The sequence below is a fragment of the Ursus maritimus genome, unplaced genomic scaffold, assembly GCF_017311325.1.
Source record: "Ursus maritimus isolate PB19 unplaced genomic scaffold, ASM1731132v1 scaffold_10, whole genome shotgun sequence".
Classification (NCBI taxonomy): Eukaryota; Metazoa; Chordata; class Mammalia; order Carnivora; family Ursidae; genus Ursus; species Ursus maritimus.
Window position 1 is genome coordinate 70,036,968 of NW_024423344.1, and position 13,106 is coordinate 70,050,073.

The 13,106-nt window shown below is 37.6% G+C and overlaps 1 protein-coding gene across 3 annotated transcripts in view; it reads right to left on the reverse strand.

Annotated features, from left to right (window-relative positions):
- Positions 1 to 13,106, reverse strand: part of FGF14 (fibroblast growth factor 14) — a 591,097-nt gene that overhangs the window by 102,923 nt on the left and 475,068 nt on the right. For all 3 annotated transcript variants that reach the window (XM_040624322.1, XM_008684988.1, XM_040624317.1), the window contains one exon: positions 12,763 to 12,866. In XM_040624322.1, the coding sequence (XP_040480256.1) occupies positions 12,763 to 12,866 (104 nt within the window). The remainder of the gene's footprint in view (positions 1 to 12,762; positions 12,867 to 13,106) is intronic.

The window sequence follows — 13,106 nt, forward strand, 5'->3', positions numbered from 1 at the left end:
TTCCTTTCCTTTTCTTTTCTTTCTTTCTTTCCTTCTTTCTTTTCTTTCTTTCTTTCTTTCTTTCTTTCTTTCTTTCTTTCTTTCTTTCTTTCTTTCTTATTGTTTCTACATGAATGATGCATAAAAATTAATAAGAACTTTGTCTGCATTCAAATTCCTACAAGGTATTATTTGATTTTTTTACATAAGCACAAGGAACTATTGCCCAAGGCCATTCTCCCATTTCAATGTGCCTGCCTTCTCATGTACTGTAATTTTAAATTAAATAAAGGCTCACCGCTATTTCTCCTGGGTATATATTTGGCTTTGCTTAGTCTATAAAACAGTCTTTCCAAAGCCTCACATTGCATTAGGAAAACTACTAACCCATTTATGGCACCTGTGGACCAATTTCTTCCTCCTTTATTTTAATATGATATTGCACATTAGAGTTTATTTCTCCATGGACATTAAAAGAATGTCTCTTACCTTGTCTCCAAGTAAAAGTTGTCTAGCGAACTTCTGCACAGTTTAAAAGTTAATTCTTCTGTTATCTATACTGTTAGTAATATAGAGTTCTAACTGATATTGGAATAAAAACAATGTAGGAGTTAGGCATCCTGCCCACCCTTCAATGGTAGGTAAAGTTATCCAAATTGCAAACTCTTGATACCAAAACAATTTTCCATGGCTTCTATTGATAACATTAATTGATGGTTACAGGATAGAAAGCAAAATGTTACATGACAATATTTAAATATTAATGCAGTAGATGCTACGATTTCTTCCAAAGTTACATAACTTTTTTAACCATCATTTTACCATTTAACACAATAGGAAAAATAATAAGTCTTGATTATAGAGGAGGTCCTTGTAAATGAATTTGCGTCTTTGCATTATGAGCTTTTAATGTCCCTTTTAATAAAAACCATTGTTTCTCATATTGCAACAAATAGGCAACTCACAAGGTAATGTATCTTCATGTCATGTCAAATTTTACTCTTTATTACCTACAAGCAAGGAAGATATTGATCTTTCTCAAAGCTGTGTCTGAAGTACAGCCCGGGAAACCAAAACTCCCGAACCATAACAGAGTATTGCTTACCATGACAAGGATCTCATGCACTGAGTCTAAGAATTAGATAGTAGAAACAAGGTTATAAAGGGGCCATGGTTGAAAGACAGATGAGTTAACTGGAGAAGTTTACATTAATGGGGAGTCATTGACAATCAACGCTTGTCCTTACAACGTGGTGAAGGGCACTCACGGTTAATTCATTAAATAACATGAGTAAAAGCTCCTCTCATGACATAAATCAATACTCATCATTTGTCAGGTTAGTGCTTTCAGGTACTAGTTGTTCCAGCTTAAAAGTAAAGTAGAATGTTTCCTGTTTTCCCGTATAACCATTTCTGCTAAACAGTGGCCTAGATCTAGGATTAATGACCAAATAAAATATTTCCACCTTGTTAGAGATGTAGCAATTCCAAAAATATCTTGTTCCCATTCAGTCTCTGGCTCTATTGGGACAGCAAATAGCAACCAATTATGATGCTTTTGGAGGGGCTGGGACATGCCTATTAAAAGTGACTTATCTCTCTTCATTTCATATAGTCAAAAGACCTTAAAACCAATATCTAACTCCAAATGAGACTCTTAAGAGATCTACTACGTCCTTGCTCAGAGTGCATTATGTACCTTTCCATAAACTAGCCTTCCAAACCGAATACATTACCTTAAGACAAACGGCCAACATTCAGTGAAAGCCAAAGTAGCTCAGAGCACAAAACACACTTTCAGAATCTAAAGAAATCACTCAAAGTGAAAATGCACCGTACAGGGAACTCACATCTATAGAAACTGTAAGTTCCACGAGGTCGGGTGTTGTGTCTGTCTTTTTCACCATATTTCTCTTGGTTCAGGAATGTGTTGCATCAATATTGGTTGACAGATAATATTAGAATGGAAATATGGCCATTATTTTCAGTCAAATAACTGGTCATCATTCTTTTGAGAATACTATAACTCTAAAACTAGTGGAAACAAGGAACAAAACAGATGAACATAGGGGAGGGAAAAAAGATAAAATAAGATAAGAAACAGAGAGGGAGGGAAACCATAAGAGTCACTGAACTCTAGGGAACAAACTGAGGGTTGCTGGAGGGGAGCGGGGGGATGGCATAACTGGGTGATGGACATTAAGGAGGGCACCTGTAGGGATGAGCACTGGGTGTTACATGCAACTGATGAATCACTACATTCTATCCCTAAAACTAATAATACAGTATATGTTAAGTACATTGAATTTAAATAAAAAATTTAAAAAATACTGAACCCCAAAAAAATAATAATAAAAAAATATAAAACTAGTGGAAACAGAGAACATAAGGAAGAGGTAACAAGGAAAATTATCACCAAAGGAATGATTTTGTTGGTTGTTAGTATATAACATGTGAAAAACAGCCAGTTTGGTTAAAAAAAAAAAGGTTGTTTTAGTTTTTTCTCAGGAAAAAAGAAAAGTAGGGTAGTTTTTCATATTGCTATGAATTATTTCATAAATTATTTTTCTTTTGGGGCATGTGGGTGGTTAAGCATCTGCCTTTGGCCCAGGTCATAATCTCAGGGTCCTGGAATTGAGCCCCACATTGGGCTCCCTGCTCAGCGGGGAGCCTTCTTCTCCCTCTCCCTCTGCCACTCCCCCACTTGTGCTCTCTCTCAAATAAATAAAATCTTTAAAAATAAATAAATTATTTTTCTTTTTATTCCCAAGTGACTAAAAAATGAGATGTAAACTGCATTGAGGAAACAGAGACATTCCTGTGCAGAGCCCACCATGAGCTCGTGGCTCACGATTTCCCAGAGTCCCCAGCAAGTAGCTCACATGCCAGAAGTAGGAAGAATTCTCAGAAAGTAAAATAATCAGAAAGAAAGCCCATCAGCTCAGCTTGGGTGGATGACATGTAGCAATTTCAATCATGAGCCTCCCACATATGCAAACAATTTTTAAAGAAGTAGAGCTTTGCCCTCTATTTTAGTAGCTATTAACTGTTGTTCTGTTATTAGAGCTGATTTGCTATTCACTGTATGGTATCTCGGCTTTGGCATTTATATAGGGTTTTTTTTAAGTTGGTTTTTTTCTTTTGATGTAGAAAATGAAAACAAAGAGATAGTTCATTCTCAAATATTGTTGATCATTTTAGGTAGATACTGTTTATCTATCGTTTTTGAGGTAGTCTTTCAAACTCCTTATATGCAAACATTTCTTCCATCATTTACCACCTATCATCTACTCTCTATGAATACAGGATTTAAAAAAATGAAAACACTTTAATCAAACCTAAATTTTGTTACCCTTTACAGTATTTTATAGTTTTTGCCCTAGAGAAAAGTCAGGATAAAATGGCAAACTTCAATGGTATTTTTTTCTTTCACACTAAAAGGAAATAAAAAACCAAAGTACTTGATGTCATTTCATGAACATACGGAAATAATAAAATCCTTTCCCTAATTATCATTATTCATATGCTTTCTTTAAAATGTTCAAGTTTAAGTGGTAGCAACATTTACCAGAAATTGGGTTTTATTTCTTTGCTCTGAGCTTCTCTCATAAGGTGAAGACATTACCACTCACTTCATTAATGCAAATACAACCATGTTAGCATGCAGACATTGCATATCCAAGTTCTGTCTCTGTGGGTTTATCATGCTCTTTCAGGAAAGGAATGTGTAAATAGTGCTTTTCTGCAATTCTAACTTGAGAAATAAACAGACTCCTATATTCTTTGTTGATGCTTAATGTTTTCCAGTGGGGAAAAAGATAAGTGTCATGCATAATAAATATCACGAACAGGAGGGCACTCGAGGAATAAATTCATAAAATTTGCTGGTGACATTTATTCTACCTTAACCATAATCAATCAAGAACCACAAATTGAACACCTCCTCCATATCCATCACTATTGAAGGAGTGGCAGGAAATGTACAATCAGGGGATCATAGATTCTGAGGAAAGAAAGGAGCCTTAGAATTCATTTGATCAAGATGTACACTGGCATCCTAGCCATTGGATGCTCAGGGGTTTTTTGTTGTTTTTAAATCAGAAGCCCCTGCACACACGGCACATTAGCTGTCAGTGGAAGGCATACAAGAGTGCTTCTTGAAGGAGTGAATAAATAAACTCGTGATTACACACATCCCCACCAAGTGCTTGACTCTGCAGCCTACGTTTAAGTGTTGAGTAATTATATCGAGTAGAAGTAGTCTTCCATACACTTCCTGCAGACCATTTTGCTATTGGACGTATGTGTTTCATTTTTGTGGGGCAGGTGTTACAGGGTTTGTGTAGTAAGGAATCTGTAAAGTAATGGATCCATATGGGATCGAGCTGCTCTCTATACAGGATCTGGAAAAGTTGCTCAAAGGTGGACCAAGCACAGTCCACTGAGGAAAGAGAAGGAAATCTACTCTACTCCAGAAATGAGACTTGCATGGAAAGACCCTGCTTAGAGGAAAACACAATTGTCTTGTGGAAATAGAAAGTTAAGAAAAACAAACAATTTATTAAATAAAGATATGTTTCATTAGTAAATGTTTTAAAATCTAAAAAGAATTCACTTCTGAAGCAACCCAGCTTCACTGCCCTTAGAAACCTGCTCTGACATGATCCCCTTGGCCTGAATTGGCCCTTCAATTCAGCAGGTGCCCGATGGCCCCCCGGCCAACTGTCTTAGGCTGATTTCTCCCCTGAGCTTTACGTGATGGAGACCACTCCTCCTTTTCAGGACTGTGCTATTGGTTTGAAATCCAGTGTCTTATTTTGTTTCTTTTTTCTCATTTCTCAGCAAAACTCCTATCTTTCCACACATCATCTCGATGCTCAAGGACACATTTCTTACCCTATTCCCAGACTGAGCAGAGCAATCACAGACAAGGCTTTTCTCTGTTTGCTCACAGGCCAGACCACCTGGTCAACAGGAAAGGTGAACACTTTTTATGGCCAGTCATTCTGCTTACTGCAAGGGCCGTGAACCGGACTGTGAATTTGTAAACACCACCACCATCATCATCATAAACAATGGTAAATATAAAATCATTTAATCTCAATGTCCTGGTTCCTGAGACAGTGATGTAGACCCATGTTTATCAAAGTGTGCTCCTTCAGGCACCTGCATTAGAAATGCCTGGGATATTATTCAAAAATCTGAATCTTAAGACATAGTGGATTCACTGAATTGCAATCTTTCAGGCTAATGTTCTGGGATCTGGTTATTTACACTGCTATCTGAATAAGTCTTATGTTTGTTGAGGATTGTGAACCACCATGAGAATATCTGAAGACCTGAGAGTCCCCTCCCATATTATTAGCATCCTTTTTACACAAGTTACAAATTTAACTCTGCTGGTCCTCTGCTTTGCTATCCAGTGTCCCAAATTGCCTCTACTGATTCTGTAGACTTGGGAATTAAGTAAAATAGATGAGAAAGCTTTCTTAAGAAGTCATGTTATTTTATAAAATTCTTTCTAATATCTAACTTCATTTATGCTGATGTCTTTCACCCCATTTCTTCATCGTTTGTCTTACATTCAGGAAGGAAGGAAAATAATCACCATCCATCACAGACAATTCTTTCTCTATCTGCACATCACTCTTAAGACGGCCCTTAGCCATGGTTCTTTCAGAGGAAAGAGGCTTTGTCATCATCCAGTAGTGGTCCAGTGAGAGTATAACCCACCTGCATCTTCTGTGGGCAAAGTGAGCATGTCCCAAGCTCCATGCAACAGATTCCTCCACCCACGCCCCCTCCTCCTTCTGGGTTTTGTTTTCTCCATGAGAAGCACCACAGATCACCAGGTTTCATCCAAGTCAGTCCTCCCTGAGCGAGCCTTGACTCTGTCACCCCCCTTCCCAGACCACCATGGACTTCTTTCCACATCTTCTCAGTAACACTTCAAATATCTCTCACACTTTCCAGTCCCTTCATTCAGGGGTTGCCAACACCACTGTCTCCAGGCCCAGAAACAAAGTTGATATGTGCAATATCTTCCTTTATAAAATTCAGGAGAAATTGTCATTGTGGTTAAACTGTAGACTGTATAGTGCTGTCCCACCAGATCACAGAGAGTGCATGCGTGCGTACTTATGCTGTCCAAAGAAAGCAAAGGTTTGTAGTTTGCAAGCCCTATTTAGGTTTTCCTCTCTCTTTCTTCCCATTTCCCCCACTTCCTTGGCCCTGGTGACCAGGGTTCAAGTCTCTGCTTCTATATATTTGATTTGTTTAGATTCCACAAATAAGATCATGCAGGTTTTTTTCTTTATGCGTCTGACTTATTTTACTTACTCTACTGTCCTCTAGGTCCATCTATGTTGTTGCAAATGACAGGATCTCCTTTCCTGGGCTGAATATTATCTCATTGTATATACTCAGCATCCCTCACTGGCCTGTTGCAGTGTGGTCACACTGCCATTAGTCTCTTCCCACTAATCCTCACCATCACACATATAATCCTTTGGAAGCCAGATTATGGCCGTATTCCTTCCTTGCTTAGAGAATAACATTAACCAAGCACAGCCAGCATTCTGGAAAGAAGGCTAAGGGAAAGGGAAATAGGGCAAAGTGGTCATGGGGTTGGAGCAGAGAAGGTATTTTGGGTGTGGCTGGAAAGCCCAGCCTGGGCTTCAAGAGGGAAAGTCTTGTTTTCTCCATCCCAGAGTGGGAGACTGGAGCCAGGATTCAGCTGGGAGAGGGGGAGGGGGGCGGTTCCCAGGAAGGTGATGGAGTGAGCAGAAGATATGGGCCTTCCTTTCTCTTTTCCTTGTGATGCGTCTCCCGTTTCTTTCCCTTTGCTGTCTACCCCTCCCACCCTCTCTTCTTTCTTTCTTCTCTTTCCTCTTTCCCTAATGCTGTCTAGTGTATCACCCTACTGCTGATTTGTGATTTCCTTTCCGTTTTCCTTTCTCCCCTCTTCTCCCTCTTAAACTTCAGTATCTTCTCCATCAACTCCAGTTCCTGCCTTTGTACTCCATAAAATGGCATTGGAACTTGGATAGCCTAAAAGCACATTTCTTTTTATTGCCTACTTTCAATCTAACGTGGGTGTTTCACATTTTTCTTTTGCCCAAAAGGCTACTTAAAATTAGTTACATGTAGTCTAATGTTTGCATTTGTTTCTCAATTGCTTTTTCCTTTTGGCAAGTGACCCTAAGTAGGATGACAGACTCCTTGTCTTTGTCATACTCAGTTATATTCTGTGCATCAGTGTTCAGCGTCGTGGGAATTACATGAATACTGGAGGGAAATTAATTGAAGTGCCATACTTGCTTTCTTATTACTATAAATTATCTTAGCCAAAATACTAAGAAAGGATAATAGCCATTTTCAAATTGGGCAATATATCCAACTGAGTCATGATGTGGGAGAAACCATAGGGAAACTTAATGAAAAAAGAAATATTTTTAAGCATAGCAAGTAAAGCTTTAAAATATGTGTAAACTTAAAAACTGTTATTTAACATTTCATAAAAAGAAATAAAAACACTCTGACCAAAAGTATAATCATGTGAATAAGTGTGTGTATAATTTAAGCACAATACATAATTCCAATGAAACACACACAAATATATATACACAAATTATATATATATGTATATGTATATATGTATATATAGTCTCAAAAGGTGTTAGATATTGTTTGTGCAAAAAAAATGCATATAGAGTCATAGATGGTTAGAATAACAGAGACATTAATAATCATCTCAAATTTACTATCCTTTTTAAAATAAAGAATCTGACCTATTGAGAGAGCTGAGGACTGAAGGATGAAAGGTGGAGGCAGGGACTCTGAGACTTTCCTATCTGGGAGACCTTGGGAAGTTGAAGGAACACAAATCAAGACACGTAAGAGATGCTTGCTGGCATAGAAGTGGGAAGGCAGACCCACCTTTGTAGAAGAGGCTCAGAAAAATATTTCTAAAAGATGTGAGTACAACATTGGAAAACTATCTCATGTAGAGTAGATAAGACTTTGAGGTCCTTGAACATGCTTTTTCCAGAATATACAGCATATTCCTTATTTTCCTGAATTAAAGACTGTTTCATCCCTTCCCCTGCCCCACGTTCATTGTGTATAGATAGTTGGGTTGCTGCATTAGTAAAGAGGAGTGCAGAACTGCTTCACATTTCTGTAAACTTCAACTTAGGGTCAGAGGAAGTTAGGAACACCAAGTATTTTATCTTACTTACTGTTGGGTTCGGTACCTAGGTAGTCTGTCTACCAGCTCTACTCTTACTACCTTGGTCTAAAGCTACCATCATCTCCCCTGCCAGCCATTGCAATAATGCTTGCTGTGTGGTTGCTGATTGTTGGGCTATGGGCTTCTGACTCACCTACCAGTGGGCAAGTAGGGGCAGTAGGGGGATCCTTATTAAACTACAGGTTCCTGGGGCTCCTACTAGATCTATTAAATTGAAATATCTGGAGTCTGATCCAAGGAATCTGCCTTTTCCCCCTTTTTTTCAAGTGATTCTTATGAGCCCAAATATTTACAAAACACAATAGCAGTGTACTTTTTTGATTTAATTAAAAAACATACATGAAAAAGGATTATCTTCGTCTCTACTCGTATCACTTGGTTAAGAAAGTCAGATGAGATTTTAATCTTGGGAGAACACCAAGGCTGACTGCCCTCCCACCCCAGATGCCTGCATGTGGGTAACAGAAACACTTACAGCATCATTTGGAATATAATATTCTCATAAATGTCAGCTTGTGGTAAGACAGCAATAATGGATCTTTATACATCTTACTTATGTCGATTACTTCATCATTCAAAAAATCAATGAGACTAGAACCAGAAGTTTCAACCCTAAAATTAACTGAAAGCATCCAGGGAAATTTTTTAATTTTACAGATGAGAAGCTTGAGAAGCAGGGACTGGGCATGAAAACATAGGTATTGTCTGGATCTGGGACCCAGGTGTTCCGAACAAGCCCAGGACTCTACCCACCATCAATCTCTTTTCCTTCTTCCCCTGCGCCTTTTTCTTTGCTCATATCAGAAACACACTCAAACTTCAACTCTTCTTTCTCTCCGCCCAAATGATGAATACCCTTTTCCCTTCACCCTGTTTTTCTTCAGTGTTCAGACTTTACATTCAAACCATACCTCTCTACGGAGAATGGAGAATTTTCTTAGTCCTTCAAAGTCACAGGTTGTTTGAAAAAAAAAAAAATGACCATTCCTTGCAGCACTATGGATAGTTTATACTTGGTCAAAATACATTTTTTCCCAAACATCATATTGAACTAATTCTTTAACATAAGTGTTTTCTTGTCAGTTTCTGTTCTACGACCTTGCAGCCTGTGCTCAAAGCATTAAATCTCTTGCGATACGTCTTCAAGGAACATATTATAATCATCATGACCACAAAAGAAATGACTATTGTCATATCAAAGGAAAGATTCCAAGGGGAACATGTGCCCTCAGCATCCAAAATGTGGTTATTTACATTTCAGACAAGATACATTTCCCCCCTCCGAAGTGAAATTATCTGACAAATTGAATATCTTTATTTGGGTGCCAGGGGCTTATGAGAGTTACTTCCAATACAAATAGAGAACTATGCACTTTGAGTCAAAATACTACCATGTTTTTCATTCAATAGAATTCGTTTTGAATGATCTGAGTTATTGCCTATGTTCTAAACCTACGGATCCTCAATAATATTGGTACCATATTAGGCCCTAGTTTATACCATGCAAACATTAAGTTGATCTTTTTAAAGTGGGCATTAGCTTAAAATGGATTCCTTCATTTCTAGGACTCTAATCTTCATTACTTTTTTCTTTAAACCTGAGGCTGACTGAAGTTTTCCTTTTAAAACACCTACTCAATTTACTTCAAAACTTCTTAGTTGAGTTAACCATGTTTGACATGGGTTTTTTAATTTAAATTTCAAATGTTACATGTAATAAATTTTCAGAACCTTAAACACTCAGTGTATAACATCAAACTTTTCCCAGATAAATGTAATTTTCTATTTTTTTTAAATTTGAGAATCTCCAAAGGAAACTGATTATGTTTCAAATTACACTTCTTAATAATTGAAATGAAGTTTGTTCCCTAGGTAACAATTCCCTAAAGGTTTTCATTACATCATCATGTGTTTATAACTTCTTGTTAGAATAGGTGCCAGACCATATGATGAAAAATGTCTGGCACATGGCAACAGTATAGTGAAACAGAAAGCTAATGAGTCAGACTAATAATGCTCAAATTCTGCCTTCTCTATTTACTACCTGGCAGACTGCACAGATTTTTAAACTGTCTGTGTATCAGTATGATCGGTTTTTCTTAAAGATTTATTTTTTAAAGTTTATTTATTTGAGAGAGAGAGAACAAGGGAGAGAGAGCATGAGTGAAGTGAGGGGCAGAGGGAGAAGCAGACTCCCTGNTGCTGAACCAGGATCCTGACGCGGGACTCTGGGATCATGATCTGAGCCTAAAGCAGGCGCCCAACTGACTGAGTCACCCAGGTGCCCCAGTATGATTGTTTTAATAGTATTTGCTTAATAGAATTAGATGAGGTAAGACTGTACAGTGCTTGGAACAGTGTTGGGCAGAGTGTACTATATAAATACTAGCCATTATTATTATTATATAGTATAGTTATTGTTATATTGTTATGCAATATTATTATTCAAGTAAGCACTCACTAATTATGAAATAAATGATTGACTATGGAAATACATTCTTTTTACTGAAATGTTTGAAGTTCACATTTCATTACATTGAAATAAACAGAGCACTTTAACTATGGACTTTAGTAAAGATTGGAAATTGCATTTGGTTTGGATCTAAGTCCCCTTCCTGTGAGATGGCTGAGGATTTTAAGGGGCTGGCCTAGGCAGTGGGACTTCTCAGGGTAGGGGATGGGCAGATAGAGTGCCTTTTACCAGATCCTGGATTCAAAGCAAAGAGTCAAGATGGGAAGAGAAGAAAGCCAACATCTGTAAGTCAGGGAATCAAGGCACTAAAAGGGAGGCCCAGATGCCAAGAAACTGGAGAACCAGGGAGGTGAGAGTAGAGAATGATGGGTCGATAACAAGCTTGAAGTTGTCACTGAGACAAATCTGGGAGCAAATGCTGTCACCCCCAGCTAGCCTTTGAGACCTGATTCCTGGGCAGGAAGCTGCATAGTCCGGGCATTAATGCCTTCCTCACTTCTATTCCTGCCCCACTGCTTTGACTGCACCAAACATAACTGTACTTGTATTTTCAGCAAAGACACACACTCAAGATGATTTCTCTACCTTAAAAAAAATGGTATACATGTGCAACCTCATCACAAAAAATAGAAAGCACCTCCCTCAGTAGCAAAAAGATAAAATAAACATTCACATGCCCCCTGACATAAACATATGTATCAGAGCACAACAAACAATGTGATAAAATCTTCAACAGGACCTGAGAACTACAGGCTATGGCAGATGCTGCAGCTAATAATTTTTAAGCATCTCAAAGATTACCTGAGGGAAAAGAAAGAAACAAAAATAACAGAACAAATGTCAAATCAATAAAATTGACTTGTGTGTGAACGAAGGCATCTCCAGAAAGTGATCTTTATCCGAATCATATTGTTCTTAAAGGGGGGGGACAGGGAATTCTAGCTGGATCTTGCTCTCGGTATGTTGAATATTCATCTTGTGCAACAGAATGCAATTTGCATAATGTGGGGCCCAGGACTGTTTGTAGGAACACCCTTCAGGGAACTCAGATGAAGCTTCCAGAATAACAAGAACATTTTCCAGCTCACCGCAGAGAGAATCTGCAGCTCGAACTTCATTTTCTTTGACAGGATTTCCCAGATTTGCTCAAGAAAATGCCCCAGAGAATGTTTCTGCTTAAGTTGTGTGTGTGTGTGTGTGTGTGTGTGTGTAATATCTGTATATATGTTTACATGTAGTTTTTTGATGATCATATTTACCAACAACAGAGTTTTAAAGAATTTATATGAAGATGACATGCAAACCCAACAAGAGCATTTTTCTTTGAGGCACCACGAACTTAATCTGTCAATTTTTGCACAAAGGATAGTGAAAAGAAATACTTTCATCTAGGTCTCTATTGCTTGGTTCTGTGGCAGAAATTAATTCTAACTACACAATATCATATGGATATAGCACATCTGAATGTGAATTATTTGAAAATAGTAAATATTCCAGAAGTCATAAGGCTAAAAAAGTGCTCAACTTCCCATATATATTAACACAAACAGGAAGACTTGCTTTGATTTTAAATGCTGCAATATACATTTTATATTAGAAGTATTTTCCCCAGTAAAACATTAACACAACCTGAATTCCTAGTTTTAAAAGAACTACTCTCTTTACATTTTCTTTTTTAAAATTCATATTCTGTTTCTTTTTACAGAATAATCTTTTATAGGAAACTCTCTAAGACAAGTACCTTTCTAAACAGAAAAAAAAGTTTATATCAACTATCAACTCTTTCAAAATTACTCAAGTTCCCACAACTAGTTCATTTTTTAAAAATATGCAAATGCACAACTTCAAGAGGTAATATTACTCTTCTGCTTGACATGCTGATATTATCAAACATTGATGAAGAATGAATCAACAGCCCTTACAGCATTGTAGTAGAGATCAAATATTAAAGCAAAAATGGCAGAATCAACAGACACAGATCCTTTTCATTTTGTTGTTGCTGCTACAGTTATTCTGCAAGCATTGAATGAATGGCCAATATCTTTGGCATGTTACTTACTGATGGGTAGAGGTAACCTTCTCCATTCATGGCTATATACAACCCTGTCTTCACGCCCTGGATGGCAACAACGCGCAGTCCCACTGGTATGAGGTTGAACAGTGCTGTAAAGATAAACATAGCCTGTCACAAATGGGCCGGGAGCAGCAAAGCCTTGCCATCTCTTTTCCCTCCTTCATTTCTTTTATTTAAAAAATAATAATCTTTGTTGCAACCTTCTGAGAAAGTCCAATTAATTTTTATTTCTCTTTAAAATTAAGATGTTTCTGCAATGGGTAAAATTAGCACTTGAGCTTCAATTTGCACACCTTAACAGTCTGCCTATAGCATTCCAAAGAACTGAT